This window comes from Micromesistius poutassou (assembly GCF_964030765.1).
Source record: "Micromesistius poutassou genome assembly, chromosome: 6".
Taxonomy (NCBI): Eukaryota; Metazoa; Chordata; class Actinopteri; order Gadiformes; family Gadidae; genus Micromesistius; species Micromesistius poutassou.
Window position 1 is genome coordinate 12,870,241 of NC_140276.1, and position 22,050 is coordinate 12,892,290.

The 22,050-nt window shown below is 44.5% G+C and overlaps 2 protein-coding genes across 2 annotated transcripts in view; both read right to left on the minus strand.

Annotated features, from left to right (window-relative positions):
* Window positions 1–7,339, minus strand: part of pigg (phosphatidylinositol glycan anchor biosynthesis class G (EMM blood group)) — a 50,594-nt gene extending 43,255 nt beyond the window's left edge. Inside the window, exons 1-4 of the mRNA XM_084469728.1 lie at window positions 6,954–7,339; window positions 5,944–6,149; window positions 1,810–2,019; window positions 835–1,023 (exon numbers count right to left, since the gene is read on the minus strand). Of these exons, the coding sequence (XP_084325854.1) occupies window positions 835–1,023; window positions 1,810–2,019; window positions 5,944–6,149; window positions 6,954–7,107 (759 nt within the window). The 5' untranslated portion in view covers window positions 7,108–7,339. The remainder of the gene's footprint in view (window positions 1–834; window positions 1,024–1,809; window positions 2,020–5,943; window positions 6,150–6,953) is intronic.
* Window positions 7,340–7,854: 515 nt separating this feature from the next.
* Window positions 7,855–18,974, minus strand: guf1 (GTP binding elongation factor GUF1). Its single transcript, XM_084469729.1, has 17 exons — window positions 18,561–18,974; window positions 17,997–18,108; window positions 17,448–17,596; window positions 17,085–17,165; window positions 16,610–16,687; window positions 16,141–16,224; window positions 15,541–15,605; window positions 15,235–15,438; window positions 14,337–14,476; window positions 13,177–13,300; window positions 12,068–12,200; window positions 11,039–11,182; window positions 10,347–10,480; window positions 10,017–10,118; window positions 8,754–8,873; window positions 8,288–8,324; window positions 7,855–8,173 (listed from the first exon to the last, which is right to left on the minus strand). Exons 1-17 carry the CDS (start codon window positions 18,753–18,755, stop codon window positions 8,039–8,041), a joined length of 2,037 nt encoding a protein of 678 aa, XP_084325855.1. The 5' UTR covers window positions 18,756–18,974; the 3' UTR covers window positions 7,855–8,038.
* Window positions 18,975–22,050: the final 3,076 nt, after the last annotated feature.

Below are 22,050 nucleotides of genomic sequence, written 5' to 3' on the forward strand. Positions count from 1 at the left end.
CGGCGCCATGCATTTGGTCTGGACGCATAACCGAGCTATTCCCTTTGCCGTCGCCGAACAACACCCCCCCTCCCCCCACCGTCACCACCACCACCACCGGCTTACACAGACACGAAGCATCTGATGGGACTGCTCACTATCCCTGAGAACTTTTCGCAAATGTCGTTTTCCATCGCAGCTCAACTTTATTGTAATCGTTTTGTGTTTCGCAATGACAAAAACGGTTTGCATGGATGCCTTTCGCCGTGGCTCGCTGAAAGGAAACTTTTGCCTTGTTTCTCTCACCCTCCATCTCCCCGCTCTGGTTCACAGGCCCCAGCGGAGGTGAGGACTGAGACGGTGAGATGTGTGGACTCACGTTTGCATGACCAGATGCGGGCTGAAAGACAGCTAGACGGCATCTGCTCTCACCACATGTTGTAGCCGATTGCACATAAAAAAAACATCTTCCCCGCACACCAAGACACCTATGCACACGCTTACACGTGTTCTCTCACACACACCCACCCCCATACACACACACACACACACACACACACACACACACACACACACACACACACACACACACACACACACACACACACACACACACACACACACACACACACACACACCAGTAGTACCGAGTAAAAAATGATTAGTTTCAAAGGGACAGAACGGAATAAATAACACAGGCGGTGTTGTTTGGACTTGAATACATAAACCAGAGAAGCAACCACAGGTCCTCCGATATTTCCCAACCTCCCACCACGACCCTTGCTAAGACCTCTTGTTATTCATTCAGGTGTGTTTCTGTGGAGGGGGAGTGGGGGGGGGGGGGGGGGGATTCACCTTAGAGACGAGCGCGCCGTGGATCTTCTTCAACACGTCGTCCATCTCCAGCAGCTTGGGCCGGACCAGGGCGCTGCGGGGCCCACTCACGTGCCCGATGTGGTCCAGGCCCAGGTAGTGCAGGATCAGGACGTCCCAGTCGTCCCGCTTCAGGGTGCTGTCCAGGTGGCGCGTCACGTTGTTGTCCACCTGGACGGACGGACGCCCGGGGAGGTGGAGGGGGGGGGGGGGGGGGGGAGAGGTTAGAAGTAGTTGACACTAATGCGGAGGTGTTGGGTGACTCAGGCTCGTGCACGTCAGCCCAGAGCCAGACAGCCTGAGTCACCCAGGTGGATGATGTCGTCGGTTCAAATGCAGGGGAGGAAGGCTCTGACCGATCACCTGAGGAACACGCACCACGACAACACGCACCACGACGAGGACGTCTGCGATGGGGACATCATTGCAAAGTCTTCAGTCTGCAGAAATGTGTCGTGCGCTTCTTTTGTATATCGTGTGATTCACTTGGCACATGAAAACATGACGCAACAGTCAGTGGACGGTGACACCCAGTCCTCTCTCTCTCTCGAGTGGCGGAATTCAGTCGGACAGAAGCGAGAGCAATCAGGTTTTGAAAGCAATACGATATCAAAGACCTCCGTTCCTGTGACACATTCACTCACTACGACGGGCCGAGCCGTGCCGACCGAACGAGCCAGGCTGACCCTACATTTTACACTTTACATTCAGGGGATTTTGCTGCCGCTTTTATCCAAAGCAGCCATTACAACCATTCATTCACACGCTCACACAGCGACGGTGGAGTCGACCATGCAGGGACGACAGCCGGCTCGTCAGGAGCAGTCGGGGCCGAGGTGTGTTGTTCGAGGGGCACCTCGACACTCGGCTAGGACGCGCCGGGGATCCGAAACCAGCAACCCTTCCGGTTACCAGCCGACACCGCCCTACCTCCTGAGCCACTGTCGACCCCCTTACCTCGGTGTAGTCGGACACGAAGAAGGAGGTGGTGCCGTCGCGCTCCATGAACAGCTTGGGGAAGAGGCGCAGCCAGGTGTCGTCCCCGTAGAAGATCATCCTCTTGCCCGCCGCCTTGGCCTGCCAGAGGAGGTTGTCCTCCAGCAGCGCCGGCGAGTTGAGGTTCATGACCACGTCGATGAAGCCCGGGATGCTGCCCGTGGTGAGAGCCTGGAGGAGGGGGAGGAGGAGGAGGAGGAGGAGGGGAGGAGGGACACCCCGATGTCAGTTGCTTCTCCGGACCACAGGGGCCTCCGATTTAACGTTTTTTTTTTTAAGCCTATTGAGCTGACTAAGCACTGTGTTGAAAAGTGCCTTTGGGTTAATGCAATCACTAAAAAGCATCCCGCGCGTACTAGCGAACCCAGCACACGTACCGAGCATGACAAGTAGCGACTGGCACCGGTTGCTGCAAACAAGATGTAAGTAATCACTAAAAGCATCTAGCATGTCCCAGCAAACCCAGCCATCGCGTCAAACATGACAAGGATTACTGGCACACGTTTGCTGCCAACAAGATGTACCCATTTCTTGGGCTTGCGTCACGACACACGCTAAATAAAACAAGGCGCTACACAACAACGACATCTCCTGCCACCACCCTCCCCCTCGCCACCATGCAAACGCCACCGGCTGGACTGACAGGGGAAACAATTGGCCAATTTGGGCGTCGTGGACGGCTTGTTGTGCTGCGCCCCCGCTCAGCCTCGTCCACACAACAAGGGGGTGGGGGGGGGGGGGGGAGAGGCAACAGGAGGTGTCCGGATCATCCCAGAGAACCACACGGAGAAGACGCCAGCCGGCTTCCTGCCCCCCCCTCAGGTGTTAAGGTGCTCTGCCTATCGGAACGAGGGCTGCTTTATGGCTGTGATTAGCATATGCTGGCAGATGCTTCGGTTGGCGTCGTTCAGATTGTTGCAGATTGTTCCTGTCTGCGTGGCTAACAAACTACGCCGTACTTAAAGATTCCTTCATTTTCCACGTTTACACCGGGAATTCCCAGGAGCAGCCAGCCTAAGCGATTAAATTAGCACTAATTTAATTGCCTTCCAGTTTTAGTGTTTGCTAACAAACACACACACATATTGACCGAGTTGTCCTTTAAAGTAGGCTGATCAGATTAACCCAGTGTGGCAACTTCTCTTAACCTTTACAAGACCTTATTCATGGAGTTACAATTTCATTAAATGCACTTCCCACAATGTTTGTTAAAATTAAGTTACTAAGTGATTTCTCCTGCAGACGGTTCAGATTAACAGAGATAGGTGCATGGTAGTGGACCGGTCTCCTGGTCTATTAGACCAGACCAGGAGAAGAAAACCAAAGCCTGTCCCAATCAGAAAACAACATTTGTTTACAGTGAAACAGTTGACCCATATTAATGACAAATTAGCATACTGAAATCTCACTGACTGTACACAGACAAACATGTCATTAAAATGAATTAATAAATAAATCAACGACGGGACGAAATGTTCAAAAGAGGAAAAACAAGTCGGCAGCTCTGATAGAAGCTGTGCTCCCCTCGGTCCACTAACCGCACCGGGACACGCATGTAAATCAGGCGACCATCAACATACTAGCCAAGCCACAGGGTTGGGATACGTATACATCAAGAGACTTTGGTTTTCTGAATTGTCTTGTAAATGCTCTTTCTCATTAGATTGCCTAGTCTTCCATTCCTTCTAAACATAGTTTGACAACTTTAGACTGGACTCCTTTGTAAGATAGCCCAGAATATACCACACATACACCTGGTAGTAATGTAACTGGTTGATCTGGAATAACAGTTTTGGATTATTATATGATTGTCATGGTCTTTATTATAAAAGACCAAACTAAAACAGGAAGCCTGTTTGGCTCTGGAGAGAAATCGAAGGGAACTGCGCATCATATTCATGCGGCAGTTGTGGCACTAATAAAGGGCTGCAAAACAACATTTCTCCAGAAAAATATGAACACAGGGTTTGTTTTTATTTTGGGATGCACACTGCCAAGTATATCCCCATAATATGGTAATTAAGTGTTTGTAACTATGCTTAAGGAGACATTGATGAAGCCAACTCTTTTCTTAGGAACTTTCCACTTAAGTCCGACTGCTTGGCAGATGTTGGGCAGCGAGGGACCTCCCTTTGTGGTCTTCCTCTATTTACTGGAGAAGACACACTTTTGAATTATGTCATCTAACGGCAGGCCGTAGGACAGTGGCATCTCAAAAATAGCACACACTTAATCCACAGTCTGTGATGAATGTACTAGGGCAGATGTATATATAGGCCGCAGTGGTTCCAGTGTACAGTACTGCAGCACACTGTGTGTGTGCACTGTAAACAAATTGAACCGGAGAGGCAGACATATTCTTAATGTAATGACTATGATGTCTAAACAGATTTGGATTAGTTAGCTGTGTCATACCAGTTAACTGGGTGCAATGCAGTGATAAAATGATAGCGCTCATGGTGACATGACTGTAATCTACATCGCCCCCTGCTGACGAACCATAAGAATGCAATTCTGCTTTTTATAACGCCTCTTCAGTGTTTAAGGACAGCAATAAAGGTTGATGAAAGCAATCTTTTAGGCTTAATCATATGTCTGTTATCGCTTATACAAACATTAAACATTAAGGTGACAACCATCCAATGTTTGAGAATTTGTTTCTGCAATTAACAAGGCAATTCTTGTCTTACTTTTACCTTCAGTGCATTTAACTTAAGCCTTTTTTAATTGTCACACGAGTAGAAGTGAATCATTTTACGGCTGATTCAGCATCTCCAGTGTGTCATCAGCTTTTTTTTTGCTTGTGGTGAACACATTAGCATGTACGATAAATAGCCCTGTGAGACATGATTTGAATAGACCTCGTTGACGGGGCGTCTAATGGGGCCATTAATACCTTTCTTTAAGGCATTAGGGATCCTGTTATCTGGGGGTGAGGGAGAGGCCGGGTCGCCAACTCCTCCTCTCCCACTAGGATTCATCCCATTACCACTGAAGCGTGTTGAGTAATGCTTTGAATATTGATCTGATCCAGGTAGGGCAGGGCTGGAGAACTGCTAGCCTAGTAGAATAGTGTATAATGATTATTTTTGGATTTTTTTTTGCAACTTTTTGTGACTTCAGACATCCATAAAGCAATACAATTGAAGAGGTTGACATTTGATCAAACTGACTCCGCTGTGTGTAGTGGCGACCCTGTACAAACGGTGTGGTCCCCGGTCGTTCATATAGTCATTGTTAAAATTACTGCAAATCTGCAAGGAATTCATGCAATGAAAATGTGTTTGTTCAACAGCAAGGTGTTTGTCTGCTTCTGCTCTGCCCTTTAATATCAACACCGCACGGTGTGATTCATCTTTGACTGCTTGCGCAAACCTGTCATATGCATGCCCCTCTCACTCTCATCCTCCTGCATGCTGCCATGGATACTGAGCCATACAGTAACACTGTCCAGTGTCAGGGTTCAGCTGGACTCCCGGAGTCTTTGTGGCCCTAAGCTGTCTCTATTTCAAACGAGGGCTCTTGTGTTTTCTGGAAGGTTGTGTCCATCCAGCGAACCTTTCTCCCCTGACAGCATGCCTCAACAACTCTGCTCTGGCAGAACTCTGGTTTACTCTCACTGGTTCTGTTTGTGTCAGTGAATCCACTTCTTCAAATGTCTTTGGGGAAAAAAAGAGATATTGCTCTTCAGTACTGAAAAGTTATTCTCACATTCCGTAGTCAAAAGTCTAGCAGGGGGGAAAATAAACTGCTGATATTCTTGCCTGAAAGGTATATTAGGTAGTGTCAGGGAGAGTACTCTGAGTTTCTTGAAAGTGCATATTCAGATGCAGTAGTCGCCACCTGAATTACTCAATGCCAATTTAAAGCATGGTTTAATGCAAGGGTTTGCCCTCAATTTGGAGATTCATATTAAAACAGCTTGTGGCGTCTTTGCCCTCATGAGATTTTCAGCAAATCTGCATATATCTTGAGGGTCATTGTGACCCCATATCTGTCTGCTCTGAATGTGGAAATTAATTTCCAATGTCTTGTCTACAAGCAGAACACGTAAGCTTACGAGATGGCTCTCACCACCCCACAGCCTCCTCTTACCTTGATGCGAGGCATGGTGACCGTGGGGGGTCTCGCCTTCGCCACAAAGCTGTGTGTGGACCCCCGTTCAACGAGGTGGCGTGTGTAGGGCATGTTCCCCCGTCCGTTGGGCCCAAATACAAAGTCCTCCCGGAGTGCGTCCACCAACATGATGACCACCCTCTTGAACAGCGGGGCCGGGAGTTGTGATGCGTTGTGCGGACCACCTGCAAACGGATGGATAGACTGCATTTAAACAGCGCTTTACTAACATGTGGCCACGCTGTTGTAAACTGCTTTACAATATCGCCTAACATTCACCCATTTATAGACACATTCGCACAACGACGGCAGAGTCAGCCATGCAAGGCGACAGCCAGCTCGTCGGGAGCAGTTAGGGTGAGGCGTCTTGCTCAGGGACACCGCAACATTCCGGGGAGGAGCCAGGGATCGAACCAGCAACCTTCAAGTTACCAGCCAACCCGCTCATGGCCGTTTTCATTTGTCGTGGATAGCAGGTGCAATATGTAATCAGCGATGAGGAGCAGTAATGCATTAGGTGTTCAGAGCAGAGATGAGGAGCAGTAATGCATAGCGTCTCAGACCAGAGATCAGGAGCAGGACATTAGGGTCTCAGACCAGAGATCAGGAGCAGGACATTAGGGTCTCAGACCAGAGATCAGGAGCAGGACATTAGGGTCTCAGACCAGAGATCAGGAGCAGGACATTAGGGTTTCAGACCAGAGATCAGGAGCAGGACATTAGGGTCTCAGACCAGAGATCAGGAGCAGGACATTAGGGTCTCAGACCAGAGATCAGGAGCAGGACATTAGGGTTTCAGACCAGAGATCAGGAGCAGGACATTAGGGTTTCAGACCAGAGATCAGGAGTAGGTAGACTGTAATGCATTGGGGCTTCAGACCAGCGATTAGGAGCAGTAATGCATTTAGGGTTTAGGACCAGAGATGAGGAGCAGGGCTGTGGGTCTCAGACCAGAGATGAGGAGCAGACTGTATGATGGTCTCACCCACCTGTCAGGGGCTCGGCGGGCAGGTCTGACAGCTTGTTCTTGGCTGAGACGGAGGATTTCACCGGCACCGGGAAGAAGCCCCGGAGGAAGAGTGCAATGCCCAGAACCTGGGCCATCATGATGAAGGAAGCGAACACAGACGTGCGGATCTTCATGTTGACGTTGGACTCGGAGTGAGGAAGTTTAAAGAAGAGATGTGGGCAGCTAGCAAGTGGCAATGAAATGTCTGGAGACTATATACAAATGTAATTTGTATAATTTTCCATATTTATATGAGCAAACGGCATATCGGAAGTCAAAACTAACGGCGTTCTACAATGTCAAATAATAGGTTTGCGGATTAAATAAAGAGCGAGCATTGAGATTAAAGCTTTATCCAAATGTTGTGAGCTGTTTCCGGGTACACTGCAACTACGGATGGCGTTTAGACTCAAACAGAACCAGTGCGCTCGTCCCGTCTCCAGAGAATGTGCTTCTGAATTGGCTGTACAAGTCACATACTGGAAGTTTGTAATATTGTGTGTCACACCTGAATTAATAATAATAATCATCGAAAAAATATATATATTCATATTATTGATGATCAAGGTTTTTTATAGCAATGTTTTTTCCATGATTATGATTCCAGCTATAGTTCATAATAATTAAAATCCCTCTATTGAGCTTTTCAGGTGACTTATATTGTCAGTTATTCCAGTATGTTTAACACTCTGTCCTACTAAACACGATGCAATATTTATCACAAATGATATAAATAACATGTCATTTAAATGTATTTGTCAATTCAGCCCAAAAAACGTATCAGTACATAAAAAGAATAGAGTAACTAGCATGGATGAAAATTAAACCATCTAAATCATGAATGAGAGTTGTATTCATTTACATTTAGGGAATTTAGCAGACATATTTATCCAACGCGACTTACAATTAGTACATTTGTCAGAAGAGGGTGAAATCTCTTCAACCATCTCCTCAACCTTCTCCTAAACGTCCAGGGAGAGTGGAAGGAGCACACAACACACACACTGTAGCAGCAGTAGAATCGTTTATTGGGGTCAGAGAAGCCCCTCGGAGCGCGGCGTGAAGCTACTTGTCGGTCCTCTTGAGGACGTTGATGAAGGCGTCTTTGGGCACGTCGATGTTCCCGATGCGCCGCATCTTCTTCTTGCCCTCCGCCTGCCTCTTGAGCAGCTTCAGCTTGCGTGTGATGTCCCCGCCGTACTGCGGACGTAAACGCATATCACGACCCACGTCTTTAAAACGGTCCGGAGCGCGGGGAAACGCCTCCGGGGGTTTAAAGGTTTCACAAAAGATCTGCTTATCGGTTTTACTTACGCATTTGGCGAGGACGTTCTTTCTAAACGGCTTTATCCTAAAAACAAGGCACAAAACCAAATGTATGGATTTAACACAATATCTTGATATGAGCATGATAATAAATGGTTAAAAAACGTATTTAGTTTTCCAAAATATGAGTCCTATTTACAGTCAGACCTGGCTATAATCTTATTTGTTTTTGTAAGATTTATTTTTTAAGGGTTTATCCTTTTTGTTGTAGTGAGTAGGACAGGAAGGTATGGGAGAGGGAGGGAAAGACATGCAGCAAAGGACCACGGGGCAGGAATCAAACCCGGGTTAGCTGCGGTAAGGACCGGGCCTCAATGGTACGTTCTCTACCCCGGTGAACGACCGGGGAGCCCCAGATCTGGCTTCACTCTAACAGAGTCAAACCAGAACGTATCCAGAACGGCATGTCCAGGACGCTCTACTACACGCCCCGACCCCAGATCCCGTCACTCACGTCTCTCTGGCGATGACCTTGCTCCCGATGGCGGCCTGGACTGCGATCTCAAACATCTGCCTTGGGATGGAGCCTTTGAGACGCTCACACATGGCCTTCCCCATGCTGTAGGCCCTCTGTCTGCGGATTCAGCACCAGATAAAACACCTCAGAGCGTAACACGGTACAGTACATGATAAATATAACAGAATGGAATGGATGGACTGGAACTGGAAGAGTTTAATGGAATTACGAAAAAACTGATGTGAATATGATGTATGATATAGAGAAAGAAACTCTATGATCAACTGACAATAGTCCTCTCATCCTTAAGCATCCTTTACACGCCTAGTTATGAGAAAATGAGTTATTATGCTGCCGTCGTTCAATTAGACTTAAAATCTGGCGGTCATGATGAGCCGTCGTCTTAATTGATTCCATCACGATACCACTCAAAGACATGAAGTGAGGGAAAGAATCATCTCCCAGCCCTTGAAGAGAATGTCTTCACTGTCTGAACCCCAGAGAACATGAAGTATCTTCAAGCAAAGGGCCCCTCTAAATGGATATACTCTGTTTAACAGGGCGTCCTGGCCTAGCTTGTGCCTGCTGGTCACGTATCATAACTTTTGACAGCTCTGGCATCCGCCTGTAAAGAGACAGACTGCGCTGTGATTGGCACGTCGCCTAGAAAAGAGCAGCGAACCGGGAGGTGTGATTGGCCACGCTCCAGGGAGCAGGCCGCTGCTGGACTAGCGTAGCGCCCTTCAATTAGCTTAGCGGCTAGGGTAATACATTAAATACAGATTGGCCCATCCCACTTCTTTTGCAAGCATCTTACGGAGAACGTCCTTGTGCCGGGAAGGTGAAAGAAGGAAAGCGCTCCGCCCATCTTGGTGTGCCAGTGCCAAGTAGGGCGGCGCCTACAGGGTGCACCATGTTCTACACAATCCCATTATATTAATGGGTTTGGCGTATGCTTATTCAAGTCAATTACATTTCGCACACGTGTTTTATATCATATTAACATGTTTTGTTTTCTCTTTATTTAAGTCAATTACATTTAGCCAATGTGTTAATATACATACACATATACTGACAATGACGGATTATATGGGAAATCAATGATTTTGAGAAACTGAAAGTATGAAAACTGATTCAGGAAAAAACCCATAGCTTTATCAAAAAAATATTTATAGGCCTATGTGATTTTTTGGGGGGGATTTTTATACAACATCCTATGAGACAATGGGTTTTTATACATCATCTAAACAGATAAAGTACCTGTGCACAATCATGGTGAGCTCCTCTACAGATTTCCCATTCAGCAGGATATCCATCTTGATCAAATCAGCAGCCTGGTAGCCTGCATTCTCATAATCAAAGCTGTGGAGGGGAACACAGAGACTCAGCCTCGTACATTAGACGATAACAAGCCCATAGCAAAGGTTTGGGTTTGGGTTATAATGTTGAGTTAATGACAGTCGATTTAGCCACACTTCGTCCTCAACTCTATCCACAGTAAACAATGCCGAGACCAGCTGTTCCCTATTTTATTCCCTTCACATATAATCCCAACTCGTATTATGTTACTCCACCAAATCGTCCCGTTACCTGGCATAACCGGACGACAAGGACTTGAGGAGATCGTAGAAATCCACCACGATTTCATTCAAAGGGAAGGTGTACTTCATCATAACTCGATGCTCATCGATGTACAGCATATTCTCCTGCGTTGCTCTGCGATTCTGCGACAGAGAGAGAGAGAGAGAGAGAGAGAGTGTGTTGATTGTTGTTCATTTAGTCATTATATTAACAATATCTTCAAAAAGTGTATGAGTATAAGTTTTTTTAATGGATGCATCTCCTTTTCTACACAATAGGCCTACGTATCTAAAAGGAAAGAAAATAATAAAAAATGGCAAAGGAAATTGAAAAAACAACACCACTGCAAGTTAAGGACTTTTTTTTGTTGTTGCATAAACTTGTTTCATAAACTTGGGCAATATGTCAAAGAATGTTTAATTGTTGAAGTCATTAGAACAACAACACAACCCATTGTTAATCATCCCAATATCTTTAGCTCTGACTCAGCTACTATTTTCTATTTCCATTTAGTTTGTTATTCTTGTTATGCTACCATTACTTCTCTCCATTATGGCCCCCGTTGCACTCCTACCCTTCCCTGGATGGAGGGGTCCCTCTTTCTATGTTCCTTCTCAAGGTTTCTTCCCCGTCCATTTGACTTGTTCCCTGCCCTTTGTGTTGAGGCATGCCATAGTAAAAGGTTCAGTATAGCAGTGTACCAGGCAGAGGCTCATGATCTGTCCGGTGAAGGTGTCCGGGGTCAGGATGGTTCCCACCACCATGGGCTCCAGGTACTCCGAGACCACCGAGCGCTCCGGGAACTGAGCCGGGTTCACAATGGTGATCTCCTCGCTGCCGTGCTCCTGAGGTTAAGACAGAACACGCCGCAAATCCCTGCATTAGATGAACAGAATCCATCAACCAGCCTGTTAAAAATAAGTGAGAGAAGTTCACGACCGTAGACTCAGAGGTGCTTTAATATCTGAGAGTGGCAGAGAGAGAGAGAGAGAGAGCGGAAAAGAGCAGCATTTTGAAACGTGCCGTTAAGATGATTACGTGTGCGCTGATGTGATTGAAAGGCACGATAGATTCCAGTCAGGGAATGGATGCCCTGATAGGGGGTCGCAACTTGAAACAGATATTCCCACATCGACGTTCACTCACTAATAGCTGAAGGATGGCTATGGCATTTCAGAAAAATTACAGCACTTCAATTTGACCTACAGCAACTTTAAAATAAAATAAACTATAGTAAAGTGGCATCATATAATTGTTATCTTTTATACTATCTAATTAGTTTACTGTATTTATGTCATTACATATTTGATTGGACTTACTGGGAAACCTTATTATCCAATTTGATGGGATACATGGGTTCTCTTTATTCTGGAAGGTGCAATTTAGAATATTACAGTATTTAAGGGTTTCAGATACTGCTCTTTTCCCCACATTTAGTGTGACACCGTTTTGGTTTATAGCCTTGTAAAATCAAGTATAGAAATGCATAAATTGTCCAAATTATTGAGGCTTCCAAAATGTGATGCCAAACTGGCTGAGGTGGGGCTGGCAGCGGCTCAAAGCACCACTGCACCACTGTCTCTCTCTCTCACTCTCTGGCTGTCTGTCGACAGGAATAGGAAGAGCTGACAGCAGAAGGGGGAGCACTGCACTGCTCGTCAACCAGCACAGCACATCCCTGACAGCTCCATACAGGTCCATAGGAGCCCGGCTACCATGGAGTCCCCTACCTTGATGAGTCTGGCTGAGGACAGCCTGGCCATGTAGGGCACCGTGGGGGCCGTCACCACCACGTTGGCGTTGTACTCCTGCTCCAGCCTCTGGTTGAACACCTCCATGTGGAGCAGGCCCAGGAAGCCCAGCCTGCAGGGACGGGGTTTGTGGGAGAGAGGGAGTTTCAAGGCTCATTGTTAAAACCCTATGTGATTTTCTGGTAAAACTATCCACTAGCCCTGCAGGCGTCTTTGAAGTGTGTGTGTGTGTGTGTGTGTGTGTGTGTGTGTGTGTGTGTGTGTGTGTCTGTGTGTTAAACTATACTGTATATCTCTTTGTGTCATTTGTAAAGAGGATTCATTTGCATATACCGATCGTTAACTATTTAATGAAAGCAACCAGGCATTATAACCCAATGAAATGGCACCATCATGGGGAAGGGGATGGTTATTGCAAGTTTTATTGTATAATGTTTGCAGTTTGCATTTAAATATGCTTTCATTTGTATTAATGTCGTTGTGTAGAAGTGCTGTGAGGTGATGTAAGCCACATCCCTTCCTGTGCAAGACTATTACTCATTAAACAAATGGAAATTAATTAAACCAAACATCGCTTTGAAATGAGGTTGTAAGAGAATGAATTAAGTTAGACAATGAGCAGGGTTTAATCCAGGCTGAAGACAACATCTCAGCAGTGTTTCTTCAGAGTTGGAGTACAGTACAGTAGCAATCTGTATTACAGTACTGATAAGGAGCACAGTGGTAATACATACACCTGTTCAGAGTTCACCTAGACTCATATCCACCCCCTCCCACCCCTCCTACTTATTGTCGTACGTCCTGGCACTAAATGTGGGCACTTATTGTATGTCGTACTTAGTTATAGTACTTAGTTGTGTAGCTTCTCATCCTAGCTATCTTTGTTGTATATGGTTGTATATAATGGGTTAACCTAGCGATTGTTAGTGCTTGGTTCTATGAACATCCTTACTGTACCGACAGAGATATATTGTTGTTTAACCTTCTTCTGACAAATACTTATTGTAAGTCACTTTGGATAAAAGCGTCTGCTAAATGCCCTACATGTAAATGTAAATGGATACTATATATGTGTATATAATATTTACCTCCAGCCGGCTCCCAGAGCCATGCTGCTGTCCTTCTGCACCGTCACGCTGGAGTCATTGAGCGTCAGTTTGTCTATGGCACTACGGAGGCCGGTGTACTCTGATTGGTCCATGGGATACATGCCTGGGATACATGCCAATACAGAGACAGAGAGGCACGGGGAGAGAGAGACACAGAAACTGAGATGTTTGTGATTTGGCAATATAAATATATGCTTTTCATTCCAATAAAGCCCTTTGAATCCTGAATCTAGAGAAAGAGGGAGACAGGGGAGACAGAGAGAGAGACAGGGGAGAGAGAGCTAGATGTGGGAGAGTGAAGTCAGTCATACAGGAACAGCAGGCTGCTTTTCATTTGATCTTGGATGTAGTAGTTTGGCTCTAGCTATGCTATATAGTGCCTGGGCCAGAAACAATAATGTGCAAGGGGTGGAATAACGCAGTGATTCCTGATTTGTTACAGACATATTCTTCCAAAGAGAAACTAATTCCCGACTGGCAAGATAGAGTTTTCAGACTTTAATAATAATATTTCTATATTGGCAGGTCTACTGCACGGGTTTGATTTTAAACCCTTACAGACACTTAGTCTAATGACGTTGGTGTCCTGAGAGGACGTTTTAAAGTGCCGTCCCACCGGCTCCAGGAAAGGTTCACCAGGGCTGGCCAAGTATATGTTTGCTGCTGGCCAAGGATGGATGGGACACTAGGAAGCCCATCCTGACGCACGTCTACAGATCTCCGCCCGAACCAATAGTATTTCTCAAAACTAATTTTAAGCACAAGACAGAGAAATGCCTCTTCCACCCAGATCTGACCAGAGTTTAAGCAAGGCAAGGTGCTTCACGTAAGAACATTGTCATACAATAAAATGAAATAATAAAAGAAAATAGATAAATAAAAGAAAATAAAGGCAAAGTAAAAAAAAGGCATTGTAGTAAAAGGGCAAAAGTGAAAGTGCCATGTATTGAAGATTTAGCAGAAAGCTAAAGTAAACACAAAAGTCTCAACATCCATGCTCTGTCTGCTCATCGTGCGCTCACTGCCTGAAGCACCTTTAGATGTATCACATTCTAAACCCCAAATGAATCCAGCGTTATATATAAATATATAGAATACATCTACTTTGTGAAGCGTTAGCGTAGCAGTGGGGTCCTCACCAGCGAACACCATGGCCTTGGCGGGCTTGAACCCGGGCAGGGCGTCCACGGGGTGCTGCTGGTGGTACAGTGTGTCCCCGATCTGAGCCTCCTTCACGTCCTTCATCCCCGCGACCATGTAGCCCACCTGCCCAGCGTACCTACACACACACACACACACACACACACACACACACACACACACACACACACACACACACACACACACACACACACGATGGATGGGGCTTATTGACTGGTTATTGACCGGTTACATTAACATTGAGGGCATTGCTTTTATCCAAAGCGACTTACAATAAGTACATTTGTCAGAAGAAAGAGAAACAACAATATATCACTGTGGGTACATTAAGGATGTTCATAGAAACAAGTGCCAAGCACTAACAATCACTAGGTTAACCCATTCGCCGTATACAACAAAGATAGCTAGGATAAGATGCTGCACAACTAAGTACCATAACTAAGTACGACATACAATAAGTGCGTAAATTAAGTGCCAGGACGTACAACATACAATAAGTAGGAGGGGTGGGACGGGGTGGCTCTGCAGAGTCTAGGTGAACTCTGAACAGGTGAGTCTTGAGTCTTTTCGCGGAGGCTGGTGAGCGACTCCACAGTGCTGACATCGGCAGGGGTTCATGGACCGAACATTGACCGGTTATCGTCATCTAGCGGTTTATGTTCCAGCACTGGTCTGGCCCCAGTATAAACACAGACATCAGCGCATTGTACTTACTGTAGCTCTCCAATGGACAAATTGAAAAAAACAGACATTCATTATTCATCAACTGCTTCCTGTGGTCCGTCTGGCTCAGACATAGCATCTTGTTCCCAGAGTAGAACTGATTATCGAGCAGGGACTAAGGAGTGACGGGGACGGGGGGGTGACGGGGCTTACAGTCCGCCTGTGGGCTGCTCGTGCGGCCGGAGGAGCCCCAGCTCCTGGACCTCGTAGCTCTTCCCCAGGAACGCCGAGGCGATGCGGTCGCCTTTCCGCACCTGGCCCCCGAACACGGCCACGTTGGCCACCACCCCGCGGTAGTGGTCAAAGCCCGAGTCGAACACCAGCGCTTTGAAGACGTCATCCTTCGAGGCCGTCGGCCTGCGGTCGATCAGGACACAAGCGAGAAATGTCAGTCTGCCCGGTTTAAAACAGTATGAGCAATAAATAAAGAATTCATTAATTGGACTTGAGACGACTCACGGTGGGATTCTCTCCACGACGTCCTGGAGCACTCGGTCAACATTGGTTCCAAGTTTAGCTGAAATCTGAAGGGAAGGTGAATATTAATAATGAACGTTCAAAGTGTTTGATGCCGGATCAGACTTGCCGCACTGGGTGAGATTATACCAGGTCTAAAACCCTGGCTCGGTCTGACCTTCTTGAGGGAATGTCAAAGTATAATTCAGTAGAACATAAAAGCAAGTTAAGCTACCCCTAGGAAAAGTAGGTTGAGAAAAACGACTTTTCCAAAAGAAACTAAAGGTATCAAACCCCATCAGAATCAATTTTTCAGTTTTTAAGTAATACTATTCCAGTGATGAAGTGATAATGAGCTATCTTAGCTGACAGCTCCCTCTGTAATGCAAAGGGATGCGGTGCAATGGATCCTGCATCGCAGTGTTGATAGGCTAAAAGTTCCCTTGATCTGATTATTTCAGCGACAGAGATGATGATAAGACTGCAGGGGAACTCTGTCGACTAAGCAGAGGAGCTGTTCGCCCACGCGCTCTGTCTACCTCATCACCTAACCCTCACTGAAAACCACACAGGGGTGGAGAACTGCATGCGTTGTCGACGCACCCGTATACACTCCTCGCGTGGAATGTCAAACACCTTCTCGATCTGGGCCTCGACCCTCTCTGGGTCTGCGTTTTTCAGATCGATCTGAAAAGAAAAAGATCCAGAACATTGAGACCCAACCCCTGATTCAGTTGTAGAGGGACATAATTGTGTTTTTGATACTGCATTGGGCAAAATTCTACCGATACAAATGGGTCTTGGAACAATGTGTGTAGTTCAAAATGAACATTTTCTGCATAGCAACACCCCATTCTGGTTAGGCATCAGATATTGCTGAATCTTAACTGAGCTCCTTTGGTATCAGAAAGGGATCAACGAAAATCCTTAGTGTAACAAAAATGCAACAACAACCATGCAACCTTGGTCCAGGTAGTATAGAAAGAGAGCCATATTTCAATAAATTACGTAAGGATGTCAAAGGTTTGATTTAGTTTCAGTACAGTGTTCATAGTCAAGCAGCTAGAAGTACCTTGTTGATGACAGGGATGATGGTCAGCCCAGCCTCAAAAGCGAGGTAGAAGTTAGCTACAGTCTGGGCCTGAATGCCCTGCAAAACATCAACAGAACATGAACAGTCACCCTGCATCCAATAGACACAATAGGGTGTGTGTGTGTGTGTGTGTGTGTGTGTGTGTGTGTGTGTGTGTGTGTGTGTGTGTGTGTGTGTGTGTGTGTGTGTGTGTGTGTGTGTGTGTGTGTGTGTGCGTGTGCGTGTGTATGTGTGTGTGTCGGTCTGTCGGTCTGTCAGGGTGTGTGTGTTTGTCAGGGTGTGTGTGTGTGGGTCGGCCTGTCAGGGGGTGTGTGTGTGTGTGTGTGTGTGTGTGTGTGTGTGTGTGTGTGTGTGTGTGTGTGTGTGTGTGTGTGTGTGTGTGTGTGTGTGTGTGTCTGTCTGTCAGGGTGTGTGTGTGTGTGTGTGTGTGTGTGTGTGTGTTGGCAGCAGGTACCTGGTTGGCATCGACAATCAATAGAACACCTTGGCAAGCAGAAATCGATCTGGACACTTCATAACTAAAGTCAACATGACCCTGAGGAAAGCAACATAATCAAACTCAACATCAATGCTTGACGCATAAATCTGATCATACAAAAAATACCTTTGATTGTGAATTTTTTATTGTGGATTCTCTTTTTAATTGTGACGATTGATAAAATAAATATTATAACCCATAAATAATTTATTTCTTGGATCACATTTTCTTTGCACAACGTTGCTGCCACCTAGTGACAGAAGAGCTCAATGATTTGTATACCTCTTTCTAACCCATTCTGCCCACATACAGATTCAGCTGTGTAGGTGGTAGACATACCGGCGTGTCGATGAGGTTAAGGAGATACCGATGTCCCTGGTGGGTGTAGAACAGGGAGGCCGTCTGGGCCTTCACTGTGATGCCCCTCTCCCGCTCCACCTGGAGCTTGTCCAACACCTGCTTGTTCTTCTCCGTCGTTACTATTGCACCTATTTGAAGATGAAACCAAAGTCTCTCTCTTTGAACCAGGTACAGGTTGGAGTACTTCTATTAGTAGTACTATTACTTCTTCCTGTGAAATTTACCCAATGTCTGTCAAAGTAGTTTTGCGAATAGTAATACTGAAAAGAAGAATATACAACATAACACTGATACGATCAATCTACCTTAGTGACTTCTACCTTGCTCTTAACATATGTTTAAATATATTGCAATTGCTTATTTGGTATGTTATTAATTTGTTTTCATGTAATTTCATCTCAATCATTTAATGTTGATTTGTATTTGACAATAAAACTAACCAATTGCCAACAAGCTATATAAATTTGTATAAAAGTGTGTCAGCTTGGCTAAATTATAAATAGCGGTCGGCCCAGCAGGTAAACCCACCTGTTATCTCCAACAGCCGGTCAGCGAGGGTGCTTTTCCCATGATCAATGTGAGCAATGATGCTAAAATTTCTGATTCTTTCCACAGGGAACTTGGATAAATCAATAGCATCCTAAGAAAAAGAAGAAGCCTGCGAATTAATAAATGAACTATTCACTGGCTAGTGCATCTTATTCTGTATGCATAACCAATGAACACATGTTCTGCAGTTCTCTCTTGATTATCTCAATAGTCTGCCATCAAACAAACATTCTGATAAGAAAAAGGTGAAATTAGGAGTGAACTTATTAAACCAAAAGTGTATTCGTGAGGTAGAAAGGATACTTCAGCTTATTGGGCAAATATTGGGCAGTTAGACATAGAGTATGCATATGAAATATCCCAGCAGACCCTGTCTCATTGAGTCTTTAGATGGAAGGTCCTGGCTTAGAGAAGTCTCGACCAGGACAAGTAACGGTACAGATTGATCCTGAGAGAAGTCTGGACCAGGACAATTAACGGTACAGATTGATCCTGAGAGGAGTCTGGACCAGGACAGATAACGGTATTAATGACATAAGTCACCTTGTCGCTCTGCGTGCTGATCGGCTGCACACTGCTGGAGAACACGGGGAGATGTTTCATCCATCGGTGTCTCAGCATTGTCTGCGTTATGCTGTAGCCTTGTATCTTCCTTTTGTACACTTTGAACTCCAGAATGCGTCTAAACCAGGGTGTTTTAGAGCCCTGTTTCAGATGAGACAACGCCATGGTGGCCATTCAGGCTAATACTAAACCCTACAGGCTAGCAGACTCGGTGACAGCAACACTGTCACTTTGAACGAAGATCACTTTTAATCTATTTGACATTTTTCATAGCAAAACTGGTTACAGTCAGAGCAAATTATGTTCAAACATGGACCCAGAAATATTGTGAATAAAACGTGTTTTATTATTAAATTCGTGCCCGCTGTCACGATAGCTGCATGAGTTGTCAGGGTGCCGCCATTTTGGGGTGAGAGGTTGCGAGCAAGGAATGCTGGGAAATGGAGTTTACATTCTTATGTCATTGTCAAGAAACATGTCAAATAAAAATGTCAAACGTGTGTGAAAGCCTTATGTGAGAGTAACATATGTATGTATGTGTTGTATAATACATATAAATTCGTGTATAGTATGAATCATATCAAATTAGTTGAATGATCGATATTTGGTGCCTGTGAGTTGGAGAATCCCGCCTACAACCGGCAGTCTGAGGGATAAAAATGGGTCTCGGTTGCTACGACAACAAAGCTCCCTTAAGCAGAATAGATAGAAAAGATATAAGGCCCCTATTTCAAAGGCATCCTATAGCTTCTGGCAATAGCATCTATAATAAGAATCAAACATTAAATTCTTAACCTTTATAATATTACAAACTGAATACATCCAAATGACTTGAGTCAGACAGGAGCCATACAGTCATCATAATACCCAGCATTAAGCCAGCCAGACTCCATCAGTATTGATTTCTGTAAGGCCGCCCCAGTGAGGCTCTTAGTGGGTCTGGGGTGGTCTAAGGACACATTATGAGGAGAGCTTTCACTGCCTCATGCAGCACTTTGATTTGTGGTCCAACCCTTCAGCATCTCAGTTTCAGAAACTCCCAACAGGGAAGTATGAGTCAGCTTGGCTTATTAACTTCTGACGTACAATAAATACAACATTAGATAAGTCTATGTAGGCCTACATAGTATTTCATTAATACACAGGATTAGATGTTATAATCCCTTGTGCCAAAATCGAAGGAAAACACATATTCAGAAGCCCCTGCCCAAACTAACCTTGCAAGCACACTGGCCAATAAGCTACCAACTAATGGTGAAAAACACAAGACAAATGGCCCATCTAACAGTAGTATGCAGTATGAGGTCAAAATGTAATGTCTGTAGTATGGCAAAGAATAAAAAGTATATATGCGTATTTAGTATGAATAATTTTTAATATGTATTTTTTTAAGAATTGTAATATTTCGTTTATTAGAAACAATTGACACATACATTAATCAAGCATAAACTTCCTGAACAATCATCTATCTGGAATGTTTGTTAAAGTATTCTGGGAGGACTTGAGAAAAACTATTTATAAATAAATAAATAAATAGACTTTACAAATAAATATTTGCAAATAAATTGTGTATAGGCTATATATATATATATATATATATATGCATATATGTATATATATATATACACATACAACTTCAGCTACATGCAAAGTTTGATAAACTATCAAATTAGGCAAACATTTTACTTGAAATAATGTTAACCATACTAAAATAGCTACAGAGAAGAGCTGGCAGATATCTGCTCAGGGAAAAGGAAAATATGGTGTATGCATACTGAGATCAATATTATTGTAATTTTTTTCATAAAAAATAACTTCAATAGCAGACAGTCTGACCAGTGTCTCAGCAAATTAACATCAGGTAGAGCGGAAATTGTGCAATTTGGACCAATATTTCTGAATTAAAACCCCGAATGAATACAACTTCAAAACAAAAATGTGTGGTATCAGCTAACTAGTTGACTACATCCTTAAAACGTAGAGCAACGTACGGTCGATTTTGTGTTATGGAGAGTAATACCCACACCAAATACAAAGATACTAAAATAATTTATATAAAATATAAATATATTTTATTTTTGATGCAGGGGACATTCAGGAAAGTCTGTCTACTCTGGAAAGTTCTTAGTTTATCATAGGATGCATTTTATGGATATGTTAGCCTATATATATGTATATGTTCTGCTGTAGCCAAACGACTTGAAGGTCCAGTGTGTGGGCCACTAGGGGTGCGGTTGTTGCCGTTGTTTAAAAAGCGTCATTAGTTGTAATCACACAAGGTTGATTTTTCAGTTGAAACAATCACAATCAGGTATCATTTTCATAGTCAGCATGGACACTGCACATGTTGTACCACATGGCGGAGATAACAACTTATTGTGTTTCTCAACACACAATCTTCTTACATCCATAGTGGAAAAACGCCATTCAAAGAACATCATCACTATCTGTTGTGTTGATCATTTGTCTCGATAGCAATCGGCACTAAAAGCCAATGTTAACTTGCACTGCGGTACATAAATGTTACTTTTGATAACATTTCAGTGAGCAGTTGTTTCACAACAGTTTCGTTTTGGACACCAACTTTTGCACATGAATTTATTTTAGAAAGTACACCCACACCCAATCATAATCCACCTCATCTGCAACCTTCCATTTGCTACACTATTATACACTTGAATTACAAAGTGTGTGAATCTCCATTCTAACTGAATCCCAGGACACAGGATACCTCCGTGAATAGAAGAAGCACGCTCATCTTCACTGGCTATACAAGGTCTGTACGAGAGAGGGTTAGGCTGTTAGGAAACTCATAGCATAACACCAAGGGACACATGCAGATGTGTGGATCTTTGTCTAGCCAGCGGTTGATTTTGACGTACGAGAGATGTTTACGCTTCCCAAACACGTTACAGTGTAACGCCACAGTGTGTGGAACACTGGTCGTAAAACTGAGTCTTGGGGATAACATGCCCCCCCTCCGTCCTAGAATTCCAAGCCCGAAACATATTTTTTATATTGAATTGAAAACTTGTCTCCTCTGGAGTTGTTTGTCTGCTCTGGGCTACTGTAGAAACATGGTGGTGCAACATGGCGGCCCCCATAGAGGAGGACCCGCTCCCCATGTAGACATAAAAGGCTCATTCTCAGGTTAAAAAAACACAAAGATTCTTATTTTTACTGGATTATTAACTTATTTAAAGATACTTATGAATATTATATTAAACTTTTTCCAAGTCCGTTCCGCTAGATGCCACGAGATTCTTCACACTCCGTCTTTACTACTTGAATGTGTTGCAACCCGATGATACTTTCTGAGACTTACTTTTAGGTATTTTTTAAAATCTTATTGCCATTTTATATAGCTAATCAAATAATATCCCAATATGAGTAATATGATGAGTCGATTTTGATTTGGAGAAGAAATTGTTCTGAAGCAGAAATGAACTCAAAGGGTTGACATTTCCTG